This window comes from Engraulis encrasicolus, chromosome 1 (assembly GCF_034702125.1).
Source record: "Engraulis encrasicolus isolate BLACKSEA-1 chromosome 1, IST_EnEncr_1.0, whole genome shotgun sequence".
Classification (NCBI taxonomy): domain Eukaryota; kingdom Metazoa; phylum Chordata; class Actinopteri; order Clupeiformes; family Engraulidae; genus Engraulis; species Engraulis encrasicolus.
In genome coordinates this window covers 15495773-15520913 of record NC_085857.1, presented here as the reverse complement: position 1 = coordinate 15520913, position 25141 = coordinate 15495773, and the positions used below count along the sequence as shown (strand labels likewise).

General features: G+C 43.0%; 1 protein-coding gene across 1 annotated transcript in view; it reads left to right on the top strand.

Moving 5' to 3' along the window:
* Positions 1-19669, top strand: part of gpr137bb (G protein-coupled receptor 137Bb) — a 31219-nt gene extending 11550 nt beyond the window's left edge. The window contains exons 5-11 of the mRNA XM_063207749.1: positions 1457-1506; positions 12650-12830; positions 13234-13275; positions 15205-15354; positions 16926-17054; positions 18066-18190; positions 19511-19669. Coding sequence (XP_063063819.1) covers positions 1457-1506; positions 12650-12830; positions 13234-13275; positions 15205-15354; positions 16926-17054; positions 18066-18190; positions 19511-19622 — 789 coding nt within the window. The 3' untranslated portion in view covers positions 19623-19669. The remainder of the gene's footprint in view (positions 1-1456; positions 1507-12649; positions 12831-13233; positions 13276-15204; positions 15355-16925; positions 17055-18065; positions 18191-19510) is intronic.
* Positions 19670-25141: the final 5472 nt, after the last annotated feature.

Here is a 25141-nt window from a genome sequence, read left to right as displayed (position 1 = left end):
CAGCGTGTGTGTGTGTGAATGTGTGTGTTTGTGTGTGTGTGTGCACTCGCACACTTGCTAAATTGTTTAATATTACATTGGGAAACAAAGGAGCGCCATCTGTTCCTTCATGACAGTAGATGTCATCTCTTACAACAGATGGGAACAAACCGAGTTAGAGAATGACACAAACACTTTGATTTGGTATATTGTTATCGCACCAACATAACACTATGTATTACCGATAACTAAAATGCACTCAGAGAGTGCAGCCCTCCACCAAGGAGGCTGTTTGAGAAAACATTTAATTATGTTACACTCTCATTTTTTCCATGTCTTTCTACTTTGTTTTTGTGAAGTTAGAAACTGGAATGTCTAAATTCGCCCTATCCCACAATGGTGAGGAATATTTACAAAAAATTGCTGCATCCGGATCACATTTTAATTTTGTCATTTTCCAACAACTCCACAAATTTCATCCAAATCTGTGCAAACTTTTTGAGTTATCTTGCTGACGGACAAACAGACAGACCCACCAACAAACAGACAGACAGACAAACCAATGCGACCGAAAACATAACCTCCTTGGCGGGGGTACCTGTAACAATTAACAACCCAACCAGGATCTCATAAGAACCCTGTGGCTAATTGCTGGTCATGCCATTGTAACTGGTGAATGGTTTTACATCAATATGTGACCGACAAGATGACATTATCAGTTTGGACATGATGCGGGTGACCAGGGACAGATTACGATTAATTAAAAATGATTAAAAGTGTGATTACGTAAACGTGTGATTAAAAGTGCACTATGAGAAAGGATAGGCCTATATAGAGGCTTGGGTTTTCAGGGCCCCCTTGGCCCTTGGGCCCGTGGGCCTGAGCCCAGTAGGCCTGTGCAGTTATCTGCCCTTGCGGGTGAGATGAAATGGACCTGTCCTGTGTACAACCTGCTTGCCAATTAAGCCCATCCAATGACTAAGCTATAAAACTGAATAAAGCTATAAAGCTGTATAATTGGAAAAATAACCCAGGCGCAGGGCACACACTGTCATAATGCTGGTCGGTGTTAGGCAATTCCTGTGCATTTTGTTGTTCCTTTCGCTGAGATATTTCAGCTACAACACTAGCTTGTGTCTGATTAACCCATTGATGCCTAAAGCACCTGCAAAACACCTGCTGAATGCTTAAGCCCTTGTTGGGAAAGTTGCCCTCAGCCTTTAAAAACCTAAATATCTTAGCCTCTGGTGCACATAAAAACATGAAACAAGTTGCATTTAAACCCTAAGTGAGACCCTCATCTTGCATTAGAATGTGTTCATTCAGCTGTAACATACCCACATTTGTATTTAAAAAAGCTATTGAAATTGCATATTGCATATTGAAATTGGCCGAAGTTCTCCTTTAAATGTATGTGGGTCATGTGGTTTATGTGGTTCCATATTGACATGCCAGCCTCCCTTTTCCTTGTGCCCAGGTCTTCTTCAAGGCAAAGTCCAAGCACTCTCCTCACCTGCTGAAGTACAAGTAAGTGTTTTATGTGGCCAACCTTTGTGTGTGTGTGTGTGTGTGTGTGTGGGGGGTTCTTGCATTTATTTGACAGGACAGCTTGAGAAGAACCAGGAGAGAGAGAGAGAGAGAGAGAGAGAGAGAGAGAGAGAGAGAGAGAGAGAGAGAGAGAGAGAGAGAGAGAGAGAGAGAGAGATGGAGAAACAATGGGCCAGAATTAAACCCAGGTATCTGGCATAACAGTCGGTGTCATTGCCGTTTGAGCCACGACAAGACATAGCAGGTGTGATGGCCTACTGGCATATGCAATATTCATCCACCCATCCTGGCAGATGATATTATGCTTCCATTAACACTCATATTGTTTCCCAAGTATTGCTAAGTAAGTGTTCTCAGTATTCATTTTCCATTGAATAGATTTATTTTACCACCCCGCCACACAGAGAGAAGAGAGAGAGCGATAGAGAGAGAGAGAGAGAGAGAGACAGAGACAGAGACAGAGACAGAGACAGAGAGAAAGGATGATTAATGGAAGTATGGCTGTGTAGAGAGCATGGTCCATGCCACACAAGCGTGCGCGCGCACGCACACACACACACACACACACACACACACACACACACACACACACACACACACACACACACACACACACACACACACACACACACACACACACACACACACACACACACACACACACTCACACAGAGAGAGAGAGAGAGAGAGAGAGAGAGAGAGAGAGAGAGAGAGAGAGAGAGAGAGACTGATATTACAGAGTTCCGTGAACACTCATACTCTTATTATTGCTAAGTACTCATTTTTCCCTTTTCCATTGTATTGATTTAGTTTGCCCGTCCCCCATCTCTGTCTGTTCTGTCTGCTGACGTTTCCAATTCCTGAGTATGTTACTTTATTTCCTTTTCCATTAACAACGCTTCACGCACGCACGCATGCACACGCACACACGCACTCATGCACACACACACACACACACACACACACACACACACACACACACACACACACACACACACACACACACACACACACACACACACACACACACACACACACACACACACACACACACACACACACGCATCATCATCATCATTTTCTTTCCATTTTATATACTATCTACAGCATTGCTGCTGATGGCCACTCTTTCCCTCTGTCGCTCAATCTCTCTTTTCTCATTAGCTACACTCAGAGGCGATTCTAGGGTTAGGTGGGGCCCCAAGCGAAAATGCAAAAGAATGAAGAACATTTGAACCAAAATCGCCACTTCTGTGGTAAAGTGTGGGCTATAATTTAATATCTAGGGGCTTGGGGGCCCTAAGCGGCTGCCTGCCTTGCCTGGTGGCAAAACGCGCCTCAGGCTACACTACACCTATCCCCTTGGTCCTTCTGTCCGTTTCTCTCTCCATCCTTTCTCTTATCCCCTGCTCTGCTGCCCTCCTACAGCTCTCTCTCTCTCTCTCACTCTCACTCTCTCTCTCTCTCTCTCTCTCTCTCTCTCTCTCTCTCTCTCTCTCTCTCTCTCCACACCCGTCCCTCTCTCTTTCTCATTAAGTTGGTTTCCTTGGTGACACATTCCAGCATATGGTTTAACCCAGGGTTTCCCAAACAGAGGTGCGTGCACCCCTGGGGTTGCGTGGCCTGCCATAAGGGGGTGCGCGAGCTGAATAGAGCAATGGTGGATACATATGTGAGTTTTTATCCAGCATTAATGAACATTAAGTAGTTTTTAATTGTATGAGAATGTGTATGCTGGAAGGGTCCATCTGAAGTGTTGTTTAACTCCTACTATTGGAAAAGAGGATTTCCCAAAACTCTGCATAATGTGAAGTGAATGCGCAGTGAATCCATACTTGTGTGGCCATCAGCACACCAAAATATTTGCCTAGGGGGTGCGCAAACTACATTGAAAATGTACAAGGGGGTGCGAAGGGGAAAAAGTTTGGGAACCACTGTACCTATTCCTGTGGACTATGTGTTAATGTGCCTTTCTCTGCTATGCCCCTCCTCCCTGAGGTGTAGTTGAGTTTTTGGTGTGTCCTAAATCTCCACGGGCTCTGTTTATATCAGGCTACCCAGTGTTTGCTCGTGCACCTCTTGAAAACGTTTGGTCAGTTGAAGTCATATGTGTGTAAGCCCATTGACATGTAGGACTATGCTTTGCTAGCATTGGAAAAAGAGGCAGAATCAATTTGTGTTTTTTTAGTTCTGTGGTGTTGTGCCACACGATGGTGTTTATGGGAAGCACTGCTACCTATCTACCCAGGGCCCTAAATTAAAAAAAAAAAAAAAAATCACCACCAACCAAAATGGATAGTGGAAGTTAATCTCAGTAGTCAAACCAACACCCATTTATGGATGAAAGTGGCTAGTAAGTCGGACATTTCTACCAGCCAACCTGAAATTTCACAACCATATGGCCAGTAGGCTGGTGTTACAGTAATGTAGAGCCCTGTACCATACCTGTCCATTTTTTCTTTTCTATATCATCTCTCATCTCTAATCCTCCACGGTGCTCCGTCTTCCTCCCTCTCCACTTAACCCTCTGTAACCTACAGTAACCTCATTAAGCGGATCTGCTTGGTTTCGTATTTCCACCATCTCTTTCCTTCCTCTCTGCGGCTCTCTGAGCTACGTCTCTCCTCCCTGGGGTATAGCTTATTTGTTGCCGTGTGTGTGTCCTAAATCCACCCACATACAGTAATTGTCTATATTCCTCCTTCTCCTCCTTCTTTGTCTTTCAATGTTCAGTCTTATCTTTCATCCTGTACACCAGGGTAGGGAAACCTTTTTCATCTGAGCGGCCACTTCCAATTTTATTTAATTCTGCCATTAAGACTCAGAGAGAGGAATTTGTATTTAACGATTTAATGTTAACATAGTTGACAATGGAATTGGCATAAGTAGACTGTATTTGGCGTAGGTCCAATCATCAGCCCGGGTCTTGCGCTGGCGGATCCAGTAGAGCCTGCCGTAGCCGTGCAGCAGGAACTGGACCTTTAACCCCCCGGACAGGAAGACTGGACCCAACTGGTGGTGGTGGGGATGGAGGAGGAGATTTCGGACCGGCCATGCCTAAGCCAGCAAGAAAGGAGAGTTAGACACGTCGCTATAAAGGAAATGGCAGCCGCTGATTGGCTCTGCGAAATGCACAGGTGACCTGAGTCTTCCTGGCAGAACTAACGCAGGCTACATGTCCTCCAAGGGCCATACTATGAATATAAACCAGGATTTCCCCCTGCACTTGAAGCCTACATGTATATTGAAGGTGGCCTCCTTCACAACAGACCCCATCTTTACTGGTTCCCTTGAAAATAGGCTATAACTTTATTATATTTGAGTGTTTGATTTTTTAACAAAACATGTCATATTTCATGTGAAACAGCATAACATTAAAATGATATCTCGGGGGGGATAAGACGGCCTCAAGGGCCGTAAATGGCCCTCGAGACATACTATCCTGTTCCTCATTAGGTGATGTGCTTGGCTTCATATGTTAGCCTCTGATCTCCTCTTATCTAATATGACTCTCAATGTCTCTCTCTCTTCTGTGAGTTATAGTCTGTGCCCCCTTGCTATGGTGAGCCTTCACCTGCATTTGTTACTGTGTTCTAAATCCACCCCAACTAAGTTTACCATTCCTATCCGGAGTTGTATAAAGTAGGAGAAGTACTCTTGCAGATGTACTTACAACACCAGCGGCATGATATTATTAAAGGGACACTGTGTGAGATTTTTAGTTGTTTATTTCCAGAATTCATGCTGCCCATTCACTAATGTTACCTTTTTCATGAATACTTACCACCACCATCAAATTCTAAGTATTCACTGTGACTAGAAAAATTGCACTTTTCATACATGAAAAGGGGGATCTTCTCCATGGTCCACCATTTTGAATTTCCAAAAATAGCCATTTTTAGCTGCAAAAATGACTATACTTGGACCATACTAGAAAACATGTGTTTACTACTTAGTAAACTTTCGTGTAAAGATCAAATTTGGCAATAGGCAGCCCAATTTCAATAAGCAGTATAGTTGCAGTACCTTTTTTGACCATTTCCTGCAGTGTCCCTTTAAGTTGACACCGTTGTAATTATGCCTATAAGAGTACTTCTACTTCTACAACACTGTAGTCCTATCCTTCTTTTGTTTTGTTTTACTACCGTCTTGTCTGTCATTCTCCAAATCGCTCCCTCTCTCCCCACACCTACTGCATCCCCTCTCTCATCCCTCGTTCATACTCTACTGTTCCTCTTCTCCCGTCTTTCTCTCTTCACCCACTCCCACTGTCTCATTAGTGTTGCTTGCTTCGTATGGCTTTCATATCCCTGCCACAGAGGATGAGACTTAGCTTGTCTTCTATATTTATGAAGGTGGCTCTCTCTCTCTGTCTCTCTCTGCTGTCCCTCTTTCCTAAGGTTGTTCATTCCCTCGCATCTCTCCTTTGCAAAGGGGAATTTTCACTGACGAATGTTGGTGTGTCCTAAATCCACCCCACCTGAATAATGTATTCATGTTCCCTACCTTTCTATCCCTCAGTTTTGCTTGCATATTTCCTCTACTGATATCAACTTTCACCTATGTTTGTTGATGTGTCCCAAATCCACATGAAGATGAGGGAAAAGTCTGCTTCAAACCAGGATTTCTTTTCTCCCAAATCCACACCACCTGAGTTAGGCCTTTATATTCATATTTGTATTCCTATTCCTATTCCTACACCTCTCTCTCTCTCTCTCTCTCTCTCTCTCTCTCTCTCTCTCTCTCTCTCTCTCTCTCTCTCTCTCTCTCTCTCTCTCTCTCTCTCCTCCTCCTAATACCAGAGAGCTGTCACTCTCAATACCAAACTCTCTGTATCTTTTCAGGCTTCATAGTTCTCTTTGTGTCAATGTGTTAATGCAGTGGTGCTCAACCTTTTTTGAACAAACGCCCCCTTTGCCTCATCATAAGCCTCCCAACGCCCCTTTGACCTAATCACAAGCCTAATAACGCCCTTCTTAGTATTAAAAAATAAAATAGACTAATGCCCCCCAACTGCAACTAAGCACCGCCCCCTCTCAGCTGCATCCTTCTCAATGGCTACATTTACATGGAGTTTTTAATTCTGAATTGTGAAGTGTTTACATGAGGTTTTCACCACGGAATCAAAGTGAGTTAATTCTGAATTAAATGTCTCATGTCAACGTAGCCAATGACTCCTGAGTACTCCCTAGAGCCTCCGTTGAGAAACACTAGGGCTGGGTATCGCAGCCATGTTCCTGTATCGATTCAATTTCGATTCTTAGGGATTTGAATCGATTAATCACGATTCAATTCGATTCGATTCATTCCGAATCGATTAAATCCGTATCGATTCAATCCGTTCCCTTCTTGATGTCAGGATTTCCCCCAAAAGATGCTGTTGCCTATTTTTATATAAAAATGTCAAAGGGCTGTGGCTTGACAGTGTTAACAGATTGCTAATTTGTAATAAGTAGGCCTAGGCCTAATTGACAAATACCTACTGGGTATTTTCCATAGACCTAAATTAAACAAAAAGAACAAAAAGAAAAAGAACCAAAAAAATCGATTTTGTTCGAAACGCGTTTGCTTTTTGGACATGGTGGTAATATAAATAAATAATGAGACGCAGTTTGTGAGTGCGGATTTTTCTTCCTTACGTTGATACATTTTATCGCGCACCCAAAGACTTTCGTTTTTCCAAGAAGTTGAGCGTGTCCTTTGCCAAAACAATGTGTCTCTCTCCCCTGCTCTTCTGCGCCTTCCTGGGGTACAGTGCGTTCCCTCACACATCTCCTTTAGTCTGCGGAGATGACCTTTTACCTCTGCGTGTTGCCGTGTCCTAAATCCACACTACCTGTCCTCATTCCCTACCTGACTTATCTGCTCCAAGGGTGCGTTCCAATATGCGACCTTGCTTCCTCCACTTGTGCTTGTGGCCTCGCCCCGCCTTCTGGCCCCTCCTCCGTGGAGAAAACAATAAAATTTCTCAGCTGTCAGCCTAGCCACAACAACTTTTCATGTTTTTCATTCACCATCCCAATTGCAAATGAGAAAAAGACTTTACAATTGAGCTCTTTTTTTTTGAGTTAAGAAACTTTTTAAGGTAAACAATATCCGCCCGCATTAGAATAGCTCAGATCTCGGAAAGGGCTGAGTCGAAAAATGCAGCATCACCGGGTACTGACAAATTGGCTGAAGTTATCCTTTAAATATACCGTGGACTGAGCATATCATAATTGTAGTATGGGGGTGGGGGGTGTGAGGGGCAAAAATGCCTGGGTTGGGGCAGGCTTATGATGAGGTCAGCATTTGTTCAAAAAAGGTTGAGAACCACTGTACTTCACGGTCTCCTAAATCTTCCGTTCAGCAGCATCCACCTCTCCTCATTTGCCTGCTCCATCATAACTGTCTGGCTCTTTTCACTGCCTTCATGTTTTCCTCTTTCCCCTTGTTTGCTCTTCGGAAACATGTCTGCCTACCAGCCTCCCTGTCTGTCTGTCTGTCTGTCTGTCTGTCTGTCAACCAATGACTTTTTCTAGGAATTTTTGGCATGAGGGAGTATCATGGCAGGTTGTGAGGGGGTGAAGGGGGGAATTTACTAGGGGCGCTCAAAAAAGTAATTTATACAGTATATTAAGAAAAAAATGTATGAGGGTGCACCCGCAGAGGTATGAGGGTGGAGCGCCCCTATTTCCCCGTTCAGAAAAAGCCCTACAGTCCTCATCATGCAGTCCTCTTTTAGGTGCTGTTTCCACGTAGCAGGATATTTTTTTAGCAGGGTATTTTTTTCTCCTGCTACGTGGAAACGCAACATGTGGATAAAAAAAAATCCTCCATTGTAACAAATGCGTTTCAGACCCCTAAACAGGATATTTTTTTCTCCTGCAATTTTTTTCTCCTGCACCTGGATTTTTAAATATCTGCTACGTGGAAACGGAAGGCCAAAACCAATGCAAAACCAATACAAGCAGGAGAAAAAAATACCCTGCTAAAAAAATATCCTGCTACGTGGAAACAGCACCTTAGTCTTTCCACTCATGTCTGCTGTTTGCTATGCAGGACCTTGGTTCCACTTTCTCTGAACAATTTTCAGCTTCTCAATTTTCAGCGTCTCCTAAATCTTCCACTCGGTACCTTTCCTTGTTTTGCCCATCTATCATAATGGTGAACTTCTTTCAGTCTTTTTTTTTTTTTTTTCGTCTTTCCTCTGTCTGCTCCATGCCCTTGGAAACCTGTCTGTCTGTTTTCCTGTCTCGTGGTTCCTCTGTTCGGCCGCCCAGCTATCTATCTAGTATCTGTACTCCTCATTCTTAAATGTCTACCCATAATCTCTTTTCTGTCGTATCTTTTATATCCTTGCTTCTTTAGCCAGCGCATCTCCACAGTGTTGTACTCTCATTTCCTCTCTCATATCCTCCTTCTCCCAGCGAGGCCAGGGGGACCCTTTCATCTTCAGATAAGCGCTCCAATATTACTATGCCTCAGGGCCCCGGCCGCTGCATTGCAGCTTTCACTGAGCCCAGGGCAAAATCATCTAGAAGGGCCCCCCTCTCAATATATATAAATGTATTGAGGATCCCATTCTGCGCCTCCCCTGGGCCTCCGCTGGGCCCGGGACAACTGACCCGCTTGTCATCTTCAGATAATCGCTCCAATATTACTATGCCTCAGGGCGCCCAATGCATGCAGCTTTCACTGAGCCCAGGGCAACATCATTTAAAAGGGCCCCCCTCTCAATACATATAACGTACTGAGGAGGACACCATTTCGCAGCAACTGCCACCCCACCCCACTGGGCCCAGGACAACTGACCCGCTTGTCTTCCACTGTCGACAGGCCTGCTGTGCCTGGCACAGGATATGTATTACCAGCTGGGTGTAGAGAGAACATTTCAGTAGAGTAGAGCAGCACAGATTTTCAATGCTAAGTCAGAATAAAATATAGTATGTGTACAAACGTTCACTGACAAAAGTTTACGAGACAAAAAAAAAATGACTAGAAGTCAGACATACGGCCCATTTACATTGTTACAGAACATGTTTGTCATCAGGTGACGCATGATTTCAATTTCAACAGTAGCCTACAGGACAGTGACTGATAACAGGAGATACAGGTAACAGGAGATATGCTGATAATGGGATTGTAGGAGCCATAATTACTTTCTATATATTTTTTGTTTTCATTTTGGTATCATTATTATGGTTTTTGGTTCAGTTTAATTTGTGTTTTTTGTTTATTGGTTATTGTGGACATGGGTGTGGCGCGGGGCATGTGTGGTGCATAATTGGAACGCCTTTAATTAGCTCCTACCTGGCACCTGTGCGTTAGTTCAGTTTGGCGTGGGGTGAGCATGGGGGAAGGCCATCCTTTTGTGTACCGCACTGCACTCACACATTGCATGGACCAACTGCAAACTCTGTGAACCTTGGAACAATTGTTCTGCCTTGCATCGAAAGACTATTGGGGTCTAAAGACTATTGGGGTCTCGTGTGAAATGGTGAGCAATAAACCTCAAGAAACGGAGTCGAATGAGTGGACATTACATCTTTGAGTGCGTGTAGACAAGTTTATTTCCCTCTGCTTAGCCCACCACGGCACTGAACCACAATTGGATCTGGTAGCCGCAATAGGGATCTTGTCCACTATTATATTATTTGTCGGTTCCTCTCAATATCCTGCTCTTACTTTTAGTGTCTTTGGCTCGTGCTGTACTCTCTTCTTCTTCCTCTCCTCTCTTCCTTCTTTCTCTCCCTTCTTGCTCGTGCTGTCCTCTCTTCCTCTCCTCTCCCTTCTTTCTCTCAAGGTGTCTCTTTTGTCCAGGCAACCCTCTCATCTCAGTAAGCCTGGCACGTGTGGCTGGTACATCATAAATCCTTTTCTACCTTTGTCTCCTCTCCTTTCTCAGTCTTCTTCTTATTATTATTCCTCCTCATCTTCTTCTTCTTCTTCTTCTTCTTCTTCTTCTTCTTCTTCTTCTTCTTCTTCTTCTTCTTCTTCTTCTTCTTCTTCTTCTTCTTCTTCTTCTATTATCCCTTGCTGTCCATTCCCAAAATCTTCCTACTCCTGTCCTGCTCTGCTTCCTCTTTTCCTTTTTTTCCTCTTCTGGATTCCCTTCTTTTTGTCCACACCTCTTCCTCATCTCCCTCTCTCCCTTCATCTCCTTCTTCTCCTTCCTTTTAACCTTCCTATACTCTCCCTGATTCACTCTGTAGGGCGTTCATGTGTGGTCTTTGTCTTGAGCCTCCTGGTCAATCTCACTGGGCAGACAGCAGCAGGCGTTAAAGGCGTGGTCTGTGCAAAGTAGCGGAAGTTACATAGAACCACCACATTAACAGCCAAAAATAAGGACTAACAAACTACTTGTATACTGCGGGGTAATCACCACAAATATGTTAACTATCAACTGTCTCGGTGGTGATAATCACAACAGTTTTACCATCTGTGATGTTTATCTGAAGTTATTACTACGAACAGCAAGTCTTGTCATATTCCCTGCATTGCATCGCATCGCATTTGCTGTGTGCTACGCCCACTTCTAGGCACTAACATTCGCTTAAGCAGTTCTGAGACGCTAAACAGCTAATTTTGCTAATGCGGAAGTCGGCCCTAGGACACAGTGGAGATTGCCCAACTCTCCCCTCTGTATGGCTCTGGTTCTACCCATTTGAGGCCCCTTGGCAAAATATATTTCTCCATCCTCACTATCCTCCCTCCTCTGCTCCTCTCCACTCCTCCTTTCTTGGACGCCTCCTTTCCTTTCCACAACCTCCTCTCTCCCCCAACGGTATATGAGCCTGTACCTGATCGGCATTATTCACAAACCTGTGTTTCCTCTTTCTTGTCCTCCTTCTCCTCCCCTCTATCCCTCCCTCCACTCCACCCTCGCCAGGACGCACCTCTACCTACAGTAGTCTTTGTCTTCATGCTGCTGGTCAACCTCACCTGCACTTCCTCTCATGCCCCCTTCTCTCTCTTCTATTCTCCCTCTCCTCCCCCTTTTCTCCTGTCCTCCCCCTTTTCTCCTCTCTTCCCCCTTCTCACTCCTCTCATGCCCCCTTCTCTCTCACTTCTATTCTCCCTCTCCTCCCGCTTTTCTCCTCTCTCTCCTCATCATCTCCTCTCTTCTCCCTCTCTTCTTCTCTCCTCTCTTCCCCCTTCTCACTCCTCTCATCCCCCCTCTCTCTCCTCTTTTCCCTCTCCTCCCCCTTTTCTCCTCTCTCTCCTCCTCATCTCCTCTCTTCTCCCTCTCCCCCCCCTTCTCTCTTTTCTTCCCCCTTCTCTCTCCTTTCATATCCCTCTCCTCCCCCTTCTCCTCTCTCCTCTCTTCCCTCTTCACCCTCCTCTCGTCTCCCCCTCTCTCCCCCTCGGATGTCCCTCTGCTTTGTGTTCGTGACCCTGTTATTCCTCCTGGTGAACCTCACCTGTTTTCTCTTCCTCTCCTCCTTCTCCGCCCCTCTATCTCTCTCTCCAATCATCCCTCTCTAGGACACCTCTGTACCTTGTCTTTGTCTTTATGACTCTGTTCTGCCTCCTGGTCAACCTCTTTTGCTTCTATCCTTATCCCTCCCTCCCTCTCTCCTCTCTATCTCTCTATCATTCTCCATGTCTTAGACGCCCCTTTGCCCGGTCTATACTTTCATAAGTCTCCTGTTCCTGCTGGTCTTCCTCACCTGCAGTTTTTCCCTCTCCTCCTTCACCCCTTCTTCCTTATCTATCCCCTCTCCTCTCCTCTCCTCTCCTCTCCTCTCCTCCTCACTCTCCTCTCCTCTCCTACTCACCTCTCCTCCCCTCCCCTCTCCTCTCCTCCCCTCTCCTCTCCTCTATCCCCCTCTCCTCTCCTCTCCTCTCCTTTCTTCTCCTCTCCTCTCCTCTCCTCTCCTCTCCTCTCCTCCTCTCCTCTCCTCTCCTCTCTTCTCCTCTCCTCTCCTCTCCTCCCCTCTCCTCTCCTCTATCCCCCTCTCCTCTCCTCTCCTCTCCTCTCCTCTCCTCTCCTCTCCTCTCCAGGGCTCCTCTGTATCTGGTCTTCATGAGTCACCTGTTCTTGCTGATCGACCTAACTTACGTTTTTTTCCTCTCCTCCTTCACTCCCTCTCTTTATCTATCCCTCTCTCCTCTCCTCCCTCTCTCCTCTCCTCTCCAGGACTCCTCTGTATCTGGTCTTTGTCTTCATGAGCCTCCTGTTCCTGCTGGTGAACCTCACCTGTGCTCTGCTGGTGAAGATGACGGATACGCAGGTGAAGACCATCGTGCTCGTGCGCGTCACCATCAACGACACGCTCTTCGTACTGTGCGCCATATCACTCTCCATATTCCTTTACAAGGTTAGTGTACACACACCGAAATACTCGGGCATAACTGAAGAGTTTCATTGCAAAATGACATAAGTGCCATTTTTTGACTTTTGCATGTTAGACTTTTGTATTTTTTTTACTTGTGCATGTTCAGATGTCCTATCATCTATGTGTGATTTCTCGCCATTGAAATATTTTGAGAACACACTTTACAAAATGCATTGCAAAACTATACAATATGCATCGCAATGCAATGCAAATGGCCAATACAAAAATGTTAAGTAAAATAGGGCATCATAAATAGTCCTGCATACATTTATGTACAAAAACTAAACTTACTTTGTCTGTATGCCAATGTCTAATATTGACTTACTTTTTTATGTAAACTTTTTTTGTGCTGGGTGCCATCTCCCTCTCGATCCTCTTCTACAAGGTGGCTAAGATGTCCCTCGCCAGCATATACCTGGAGTCGAAGGTTAGTCAAGCTGAATGTTGTTCCTATATCTAACTGTTATTCACATCCTAATTGTTATTCACAAGGGTTACATACCGCATGCGGGCCCAGGTTCAAATCCAGCCTGGTTCATTTCCCAACCCCACCTCATCGCTCTCTCCTCCCTGTCGTTTTCCTGTCGTCCAATTACTTCATTGTCCTAATAAGGCATATCATCGAAAGCGATAACAATCACAATAAACAGCAAGTATTTCAGAAAGTCCTTAACAGTACAAGAGCAGTAGAACAGTACTATACAGAAATTTATAAGCAAGAATGAAAGACAACCTTTCCTCCTCGGCAGTCAGAGTGCCATTTTCCAGAAGAGGGTTCCAGAAGGATGTGAATGTCAATTTCTGTTTCCATGACAACGTGCCAAGGATCTCTTTCCCACTTCCTCATTGCCTGACAATGGATTTTTTTTCCCAAAATGTGTCAATCTTTGACATGCTGCCATTATAAATCATAAAATAATCATAAAATCACAAGGTAACAGTCTGAAAGTGTTTTTGCTGTCTAACTTCTTTTTGGGGGGCTTTTCAAGCCTTTATTAGTTTTTTATGTGATAGGACGGTGAAGACAGTGACAGGAAGCGAGTTTACAAGTTTACAAGTTTATTTATTTAAGAAAGGGACAGCATATATTGCCAGCATATAAACAAAAATGCTAAATATACAAGATTGTAGTCAAGAGGCTAATTTCCGTCTTTTGTCCCTTGACAGGTTTGATGTTCCTTAAGTTCCTTAAGTTTAAACAAAACTAAAAATACACAGTTATTGCACACAGTTGTAAAAAAAGAGAGTCAAAAATACACACACATTTTAAAATATATAATACAAAATACAATTACAAAATACAATACCCAAATAAGTTAAACAGCTGCCAGTACTAACTATTTAAGATTATGTTGACAGCATTGATAATCCAGTAGCCACGGGGACACGGGGAAGGATCGGCAAAGGAACTGGGTCGGAATCGAACCCGGATCAGCAGCGTAGTACACGAGTGCCCTACCGTTAGCACCACGGAAGGGTCATTTGCTGTCTAACTTGAAGACCTAATGGGAAGACCTTGTGGGTCTAAAAAAATGCACAGAATTGTTAACACTTTTAAAAGTAAATACAGCCCCTGAGCCCCAGCTCATAAGCTTAGATTTAGCTTCACTTGGGGACCCTTTCTCTCCATGCCAATATACCTTTCCATGACATGTAACTGAAAGTCTAAATGACGGTGTGAAGAGAAATAAATCTTTCATTCATTCATTCATTCATTCATTCATTCATTCATTCATTCATTCATTCATTCATTCATTCATTCATTCATTCAATCATTCATTCATTCATTCATTCATTCATTCATTCATTCATTCATTCATTCATTCATTCATTCATTCATTCAATCATTCATTCATTCATTCAATCATTCAATCATTCAATCATTCATTCATTCATTCATTCATTCATTCATTCAATCAATCATTCATTCATTCATTCATTCATTCATTCATTCATTCATTCATTCAATTATTCAATTATTCATTCATTCATTCATTCATTCATTCATTCATTCATTCATTCATTCATTCATTCATTCATTCATTCATTCATTCATTCATTCAATCAATCATTCATTCATTCATTCATTCATTCAATTCATTCATGCAATTCATTCATTCATTCATTCATTCATTCATTCATTCATTCAATTATTCATTCATTCATTCATTCATTCATTCATTCATTCATTCAATCAATCATTCATTCATTCATTCATTCATTCATTCATTCATTCATTCATTCATTCATTCATTCATTCATTCATTCATATGCTGCAGCTGATATTAAAGGTGTGTTGCACCAGTGTGTTTCCCGGGTCTTAATGGGTTACTCTGTTTTCATCTCTGATTGGCAGGGCACGTCGGTGTGCCAGGTGACCCTAATAGGGGTGATGGTGGTGCTGCTGTACGCCTCCAGGGCCTGCTACAACCTGGTGGTGCTCGCTCTCACAGACATAGAGAGCATCAACTCGTTCGACTACGACTGGTACAACGTCTCAGACCAGGTAAGGACATGAACCCAATGTACTTACATTTTACAAGTAACTTGTTAATGAGTATCTACAAAACATCTAATAATATGTACTTACACTGAACTACAAACATTGAAATGGCGAGCAATAACTCCCTTAGCATGCAAGCCGCCTTAGATTAGTGTTTCCCAACCAGGGGTACGTGTACCACTAGGGGTACGTGAGCACACCTCAGCGGGTACGCGAAAAAATGTAGTAATAAAAATGATATTGACTGAAGTCACATTTGGATAGAGGAACAGAGCATGAGTGAGGACGAGGGGGTACTCAAAGGTTGGGAAACACTGCCTTAGATTAACACGCAAACATTAAACATTTACGCTGTACATTCCTAATATCATGTTCTGTAGATTTGGTAGACATACACTCAATTGACATTGAGACCATTCGAGAGGTATTAACCCCTTAACGCAGCACTAAGGCTCTCTGTAATGTCACAGCAATGTTGTTATGATGTAGTTAAGCATGTTCAGCAAGAGAATAGGGTCGCCGGCGACCCCTGCTGTAGTAAGAGGCTACGTTTCCTTAATGGTATCTTAAAATGCAAAAATATGAGCTTACACAGTGCATACCTTACTCAACGCATATGGTATGGTTCAATGTACTGTGCATAGCCTACATTTCTATACTGTACACATTTTTTCATGAGAGGCCGATATTCTATCCAGGACACTTTGGAAACTGTGGACACAATACATCATTATATCCGGCTGTCACACTTACAAGTACCAAAGGCATTGAACATAACACTTTTTCTCATTATATATAGATAGTAGACCTGGACACTTCTAAACACATACACAATAGGCCTACATCAATAGACCTTGCAAAGTAGCAAAGGAACTGGGAATAACACACACACACATATTCTCGATATAAAGACAAAAAGTAGACCTGTAAGTGGAGCAGCAGCATACGTACTCTCAAAACTCTTTCAAACTTTGTTGTCTTTATCTTAATGAGAATGCAGTCCTGACTGAATGGGGACAGTACTTTACATATCCTCTGTGGACTTTGTTATCTGTAAGCTCACTCAGTTAGCCTTGTATAGTTGTTACGGGCAAACTTGTTTCTTTGTTTTGAAATGTCCCATGCGGCCTTTCTTTTGTCTGTCTTACGCAGACACAGACGCACCCACACTTGCATGCCTGCACAAACGTACGCACGCACGCACGCACGCACGCACGCAAGCACGCACGCACACGCACACGCACACGCACACGCACACGCACACACACACACACACACGCACACGCACACGCACACACACACACACACACACTCTTTCATCCTCAGTCACTTGGGATCATTTTTATCTGATTTATATGCATATGTTTCTCCAACACAATGGCTTGTGCATGCACACAGAGACATGCATGCACAAACAAGATGAAGTGCAAAAGATGACAAGAGTAATAAAATGTAGTACCCTAAACTGCTCTCTCTCTCTCTCTCACACACACACACACACACACACACACACGCACACACACACACTTACACTCACTCAGACACTAAGCGTCCTTGTTCCTGTGTCCCTGCAGGCTGACCTGAGGTCTACACTAGGCGATGCCGGCTACGTGGTGTTTGGGGTCATCCTCTTCGTCTGGGAGCTGCTGCCTACGTCTCTGGTCGTCTACTTCTTCAGGGTCCGCAAGCCCACGCAGGACAAGGTCCGAACTGACAACCTCACATTTGTTTTTTTTTTATTATCGTGCTATTACATAATTATTATAATATTACTTATAATATTATTAATATTATTACTATTATTATTATATTATTACGTCTAGAGTGGACCTTACAAAGTCTGGAATTTTATATGGAAGTCCTAATAAAGTATGGGACGAATAGCCACTGCTGATAGGTTTACCTGTACCTCTCTAGCTGTCTACAGCAGTGGTTCTTAACCTTTTTTCTGAACGCACCCCCTTAGCTGTTCCCAAGACAAGCCGTGCACCCCCATCCCAAATGTCTACACGTGTATATGCACCAAAAAAATGTTACAAGTGATTAATTACAATGATTCTTACTTTAGACATTAACCAATACTAATGGGGACAAAAACATTTTTAAATTTGGTCTTAATTTGGCCTAATTATAATGTTTGGAAGCAGAATTTTGGTCACAACCTCAACACAAACTAAATTCTGCGCACCCCCTGAAATCTCTGGCGCACCCCCAGGGGGTGCCCGCACCCCAGGTTAAGAACCACTGGTCTACAGTATTGTAGCTTACTTCTTCAGGGTCTGCAACTCAGGTCAGAACTGAGAAACGAACTATTAGTATTACTAGTATTATTATTATATACATGCTATAATATATTATTATTATTATTATTATATTAGTCAATATTCTGCTCCACACTTTCCCAGTTATCTATATCTTCAGGGTCCGCAAACCCACTCAGGACAAGGTCAGAACTGACACACTAGCTTGGTGATTCAGGAAACAATGAGTGGAGATAAATATATGATGTATTTTTTACGTATACTAATTAAGTTACTAAATATACAATTTAGTTAGTTAACGCCATGTTACCTTATGTAATTACATTATGCATTACACAGTGTACATGCAGTGTACATGCTGTGACTTAGTTATTATACTGTAATGTTGGTGAAAGAATAAAATCATAAAATAAAACAAACAATTTTTTCCTCCTTACTGTTTTAACGTCACAGGGCAGCCACTCGGCCATCCCGAGCCACGTGTTCTCAAACAGGCGCTACTTCTTCGACAACCCGCGACGCTACGATAGCGACGACGACCTGGCCTGGAGCATCCTCCCCCAGAGCACCTCCACCAGGTGAGCAGGGTTGCCAGGTTGGGCCAGAGATTCTTTAAGTATAGAGATATGCCAATGTAATAGGTTGCTATGGGCACCTAACATGACCAGGTTCCAGTCTGCCTAAAGGGGTGTGTCATAATACTCCAAGGATTGAATAGAACAGTCCTTAGGTCCGCCTAGGTCTGCCTAAAGGGGGATCCCCCCCCTTGCAATAATAGAACCCGGAAACAATGGGCCAATGGAACCTCTCTCTCTCTACTTTCTCTGGTTGGGCAGTTCCCTGTCCATTTGGGCTGTTTAGGATTGCTGTGTAAAAAAGGTTGTGCTCTGCACAAATCTTTCTCCAGGTATATGGCCATAAAAATCTAATTCATTCATTTCAAATCGATCAAGATTGCGGTTCTAGAGCATTTTTGGGCAGACATCTTTTTTAGACAAATGCCCCCTTGATCTCATCATAAGACTGCCAACACCCTCCTTAGTAATTAAAAAAAATAAACTAAACTAATGCCCCCAAATTCAAACAAGTGCCCCCCAGCTGTCTCTTCTCAGCGCCCCCAAGGGCTGCCTAAGTCCCCCTTGTTAAGCCCCTGTTTAGACACACTACTGTAAGTGATATTTAACTTCTAGCATAGTAGCATCACAAAGGTTTATTTTATTTTATTTCAGTCACAATATATAATGTGTTTAACAACGTTTCAGTGACTCTTCAACAATACGTAGTGCTTATGAAGTGCTTATAAATACATAGCCTAGGCATAAAGATGTGTGTGTGTGTGTGTGTGTGTGTGTGTGTGTGTGTGTGTGTGTGTGTGCGTGTGCCGGCATGCGTGTGTGCATGTGGCACTATTCTGATGTCATTAAAGGAAGTATGTGAGTACTTTTGGGAAGTACCATGTTTTCTACATTCCTGAAACTGAGCACTCAAATGAGTATTATCATGTGCATTACATGTAGTCTGCCTAACACCTATCCCTTCGGGTTCAATGAAGGAACTCTACTATCCTGTAAGGAAGACTCCAATGGTGTATAAAGTGTGTGTGTGTGTGTGTGTGTGTGTGTGTGTGTGTGCTCTATGTCTGCCATAATTGGGAGCCTGTCCATTTGGAGACGGAGATGTAGGCCTAATATCTATCCATAGAGACTACTGGACTTATAATTTGTACATCATCAATCTTACCAATCTACAGGATTGTTCCAATAATGTTTGGATCTGCAATCCTTCCCTGTGTGAAGATCCAAATAAAAGTACTGAACTGTGTGTGTGTGTGTGTGTGTGTGTGTGTGTGTGTGTGTGTGTGTGTGTGTGTGTGTGTGTGTGTGTGTGTGCGTCCTCAGCCTGTCCACGGACTGCTACGACTGGACCAGCCGAGGCAGCAGCAGTTTCCTGGTGAACGTCGTGAGTGAGGAACGACGGTCGTCCGCGACAACCAGCCAGTTTAACCCTTAGCGACCACAGCCAAATTGACGCTGGTCGTAATTTATTTCCACCATAAACTTGAGACTTCATCACGTTCTTGTTCCCTATTTCACATGCATAGGACGATAGACGATGGATTCCATGTTCTTACCGTTGTGCACCAACGTTATTTTTTTTAGCTAGCTGCCTGTCTCTATAGCAACAGGTAACAGTGGGCTGTGATGTGTGGAATGTCTTATCCTTCTGGAATGTGATGATGCAACAGCAGCACTTGGCCTTTGATGCACGAGAAGAAACCCTCATTGGGCCAAAGCCAATCAAGTCAATCAAGTAGAACTGTGAGTTCCATTGGCTGATGGTTGGCCAATAGACTTTGTCCAATTTTGAGCATGGCGAGGCTGGCAAGAGTGCCGTCTGTCTTTGGGGGTGGGGCATGTTAAGTGGTCTGGTCTCTGATTTCACAAGCTGAGAGTTAGATTGGAGACACCAGACAGAGGTATTTGCTCTAAAAGATTGAAAAATTAGCAATTCTGCACCACCAATGAGTGTGTTCATGTGCAGTGCAGCATCCCGAATATGATCAGGATATTGAAGTATTTGTGTTTGAACATACAGTATAAACACCTTATCCCGGATAAGCCCTTCTTCAGGATTTTCAGAAATCGGCATATGCTATCTGGAGTACTCGGAAAGGAATTGGAACATGGAAACACCTTATCCCGGATACTGAGGATTCCAATAGAACGTTGTCATCCAGGCTACACGCATTTGAAGAGAATTCTATTACGGCCTTGAATGTAGACTACTAGTATTCATATAAATGCCATATCCCGAATTTGATTATAACTGGGATAAGCCTCATATTCGGGATATTGAACTGTATATAAACACACTCAATGAGTTGAATTGTTCGTTTTAAAGGTATCACAGATATTGTGTGTAGTCAATTTCCACTACCAGTGGAAAAGAGATGGTTGGAGATTGGCTACCTTTGTCAGCTTTTGGCTTTGGTACACTAGCTGAAAGGAATGGTGTAAGCCAGAGGTAGGCAAATAACTCAACTCCTCACTCCCAATGTCTTTGTAGCACAGCATCCGTCAGTGTTGCCAGATGTGTCTGATCCCGCCCAAAAGGTGCTCAAAAATCGCCAAGCGGTGCTAAATTCGGCCAAATTTCAACAAATTGCATTTGATGTCTATGAGCCTAAAACTGCAGAAAAGAAACCGTCAAATGGCAGATTTCCAATTTTTTTCCCGCAGACAGCTATCCCAAGCAGCCCAATTGGGCAGGTAACTGCCCAATCTGGCAACACTGGCGTCCGTGTGATTCCATCCACTGACAGCACCAGGAATTTGCATCGTAAAACAACAAGTAGGCCTAGTGTAGTCCACAACAAACCCGTTCTGATCACTATTTCAAGAGATGGGATGAATGTACAAAGTGCAGTATAACTTGAAAAGGAAGGAAGACAAATTTGATGTTGGTTTGAAGTTATGGGAAGTAAAACGAATACACAGATCAAGTTTTCTGAATATTCAGTCCTCTCTAATACCCAGTTTTTCCATAAAGGTCTAGATCTTGCGCAAGGTCTAGATCTTACGCAAAGCCACTTACAGCTTTGGCCGGGCCCAGAACAAAGTTATCTGAAAAGCCCCCTTTTTCAGTGCAGTTATGTCATAGGCTACCCAATTCTGGGACCCCTGCTATCCCTGGATATACGCATGTCTTAACTGAATGTGAGTGAAGAGGTGATAGCCCACAGGTCTATCATGTTGTACAGCTTCAATGTGAATCTAAAGTTGGTTGTGACTACTGAGAGAGTGGTGATCAAGGAGGGGAAGTACAATATGCCAGAATGCTATCCAGGTTAGGGTAAAATAACTCTTCTTGACCAAGGCTCTTCATGAGGTTAAAATGTATTATTTATTATTTAAATATTATTTATTTTATAATGATATGTCCACAGAGGACTGTAAAATGGCCAATGCGCACTCGGTTGGGTTTTTTTGTGTTGTTGAGTGCATTTTATGAACTTTTATTGATTGTTCCAAAAGGTCCCAAACCTCCTGCCTGTGCCCCTACTCTATTGAAGATGCTGTGGACTTTATGCTAACAAAGACACGACATGACATTCGCTACATTTCCATGATCGAAAGTCAGCAGAGAAAATTAAATGTTTATGGTTTGCGTCCTAAAAAAATATGATTGTGAAAAGAGTTTTTATATTTGCAATGAATATGAAATCTATATTTTTTATGTCTATGGAGAAATGTGAAGAATACGGTGATAACACAATGCACAGTAGTCGTAGCTACTTTTAGCACACTTGTGACAGCGTCGGTTGATGTTGTGAATGTTTAGTTATTACTATTTATTTATCAACAGTGAAATGACAATTAAAGTTTATTTGTGACAAGACTGAACTGTTACCATTTTGTGGCCTTCACAGCCAAAGACAACATAGCAAAAATGTTCGCTCACAACCAGCTTTTTTAGAATCATATCATATACTGTAAACCATTCAGAATCAGAATTATCGTACCAAAACCTCAAAATGATTGTATTTTGGGGCTTTTTGGGATGAAATTATCGTACAAGCCCCAAATTGTTGTTTCAAAGCATCTAAATGAATTGAATAACAATTCTGAAATTATCGTACAACATGTTTTTTTGATTGTACAAAATGGACAAAATGATGGTGCAAATACGATAATTATCGTGCATCTGGCACTGCATCATATACCTCTTATTAATACAAGGCCGGCACCATTACTATTTGAAAGAAAGCCCATTGGGAAACTCCAACTCCCATTGTCATTGTGACACAGCACTCCACAGCACACAAGTGAACACTGCACACTGCACACAACGGAATTGCATTTATGCCTCACCCGTGCAAGGGGGCAGCCCTCAGTGGCGCCCCATGGGGAGCAGTGCGGTGGGACGGTACCATGCTCAGGGTAGCTCAGTCATGGAGGAGGATGGGGGAGAGCACTGGTTGATTACTACCCCCACCAACCTGGCAGGTCGGGAGTCGAACCGGCAACCTCTGGGATGCAAGTCTGACACCCTAACCTCTCACCCATGACTGCCCTTTGGGTAGCAGTTGCTAATGCTAAATCATTCAGAAAGGATATGGGCAGCATAACAGGAACTAGCAGATCAGTAGCACAATTAGAAGTCGAAATGGGATGGGTAACTAAATAAGGTGCATACAGAATGAAGCAAGATTTTGGAACGAAACACAGCATCTCATCAGATGATGAACATAAGACATAACAAACTACACACAGGCTCAGTTACCCAGTATGACAACCAGAAAGTTTATTTCTCTAGTCAGGTCAAATAAATATACTCAACAAGTATACACATCAAAATGGGTGCACTTATATATTTATATCATAGACTTATGTAGACTTTTAAAAGAAAAAGAAAAAAAAGAAACAAAAAACAAAGCTTTTTTTTTTTCTTTTCTTCGCAGACAAAATTATGCTGGAACATGTGTGTGGCTCAAACGGTTTTAAAACATGTCCCAGACAAAGGGCAAGAGAGCACAAGAAGGCCAACATGGTAACAACATGCTCCCAGACATGGCCAACCAGTCGCACACTGTGGAGAATGAAGCAGTGTTGCCAGATGTGTCTGATCAAATCCCGCCCAAAAGGTTCTCAAAAACCGCCAAGAGGTGCTAAATTCCGCCCAATTTCAACAAATTGCATTGATTTCTATGGGCATAAAACTGCAGAAAAAACGCCAAATGGTCGATTTTTCCCGTTTTTTTAAACCGCAGACGGCTATACCAAGCAACCCAATTGGGCGGGTAACCGCCCGATCTGGCAACACTGTGTAGATGGAAGGCGTCTAGAAAAGCCTAGACACAGAGAGAATCTTACAATCTCTGCTATAGAATCAAAGGTTCTAGAATGCTCCCACTGGTAAGAATGTTCTATCTAGAATTCTCATTAGTCCAGTAGACCAACCAGAACATGACCAACCAACCAGCACACTATGAAGAAGGAGGGTGGACAGGGAAAAAAAAACATAGGGGTGTGAATCAAAGGTTCTAGAACGCTCCACTCTAGAGTCACTGTTGAGAACGTTCCAGAATTCTGACTGGGAGATAGCAGGGTAAACAGAACACGATTAGGTGTTAATGTTTTAGTTGGTTTGTCTGTATCTTACTGTATTTTGAGATTTTTTTTTCTCCAGAGATTACCGTATATCTGTAAGCACAGTTAAGGCAGATGAGTGCACAAGACAAAAGGTGTGAGTTTTTATTTTGAGAGGTTGCTGAAGCATGCAAATTCTCAGATTCTCACCACGCACGCACACACACATACACGCCAAATATTTTGCTTCTGTTGCATACGCACCCACACATTAAATGCCCACACCACTCTCTTTATAACACACGCACATACACGAACACGCACACGCACACGCACACTTCTCATTCCAAGACCTGAGAACCTCACCCCAAGACACCTTTTGGCATTGTGAAGGGCTAATTTAAAAAGCACATCCACAGCTAACAAGCCAAGCACAAGCACTGGGCCAAGCACAAGCACACAACACACATAAATGCATTGCTGACAGAATCAGCAACTGGGCTTTGAGTGTGTGTGTGTGTGTGTGTGTGTGTGTGTGTGTGTGTGTGTGTGTGTGTGTGTGTGTGTGTGTGTGTGTGTGTGTGTGTGTCCGTCCAAGTAAGGGGTAAGGGACTGCTGTTTGGGAAGGATTGGGGGGAGGGGATTATGGCCATATAATCTTCAATTCTCAATCTTTAATCTAACGCAGTGGTTCTTAACCTTTTTTCTTGAAGCACCCCCTTACATGTGCCCAAGACAAGCCGTGCACCCCCATCCCAAATGTCTACATATGTATATGCACTAAAAAAAATGATTTAAGTGAATAATTACAATGATTCTTGTTTTAGACATTAATCAATACTTTAATGTCTTAACATTAAGTCCAAAACATGTTTTAATTTGGCCTAATTATAATATTTGGAACCTGAATTTTGGTAATAACCTCAACACAAACAAAATTCCGCGCACACCCTGGAATCTCTGGCGCACCCCCAGGGGGTGCCCGCACCCCAGGTTAAGAACCACTGATCTAACACATCTTCAAGAGGCACAATGGGAAAGCACACGGAGGTGCTAAATAAATGTCAACTCAACTGTATATAAAAACAGTCTCTCAGGACTTTAACGTTGGCTCAGCGACCCATTTAGTTCCATTTGCATTTGCAAAACCACACCATTCCTTATCATAGCAATATGAATCATATATCTAACCAAGGTAATCAACCCTTTGAGGACTACCACCACATATTAGATTAGAACAATGGACATATTTTGAGTTCTCAGGTTGAGGCCACAAACACTGCAGGATTTTTTAAACAGTCGATTCAATGGAAGCTGTAGAATGTTCTAGAATGTAGAATTCTAGAACATCTGAGAATTTTTTTTTTGTTCTACCTCAAGGGGTTAACACTGGTACAATGTCTGTGAGTGAGCTGCTGTACTACAAAATCCAAGCAAACG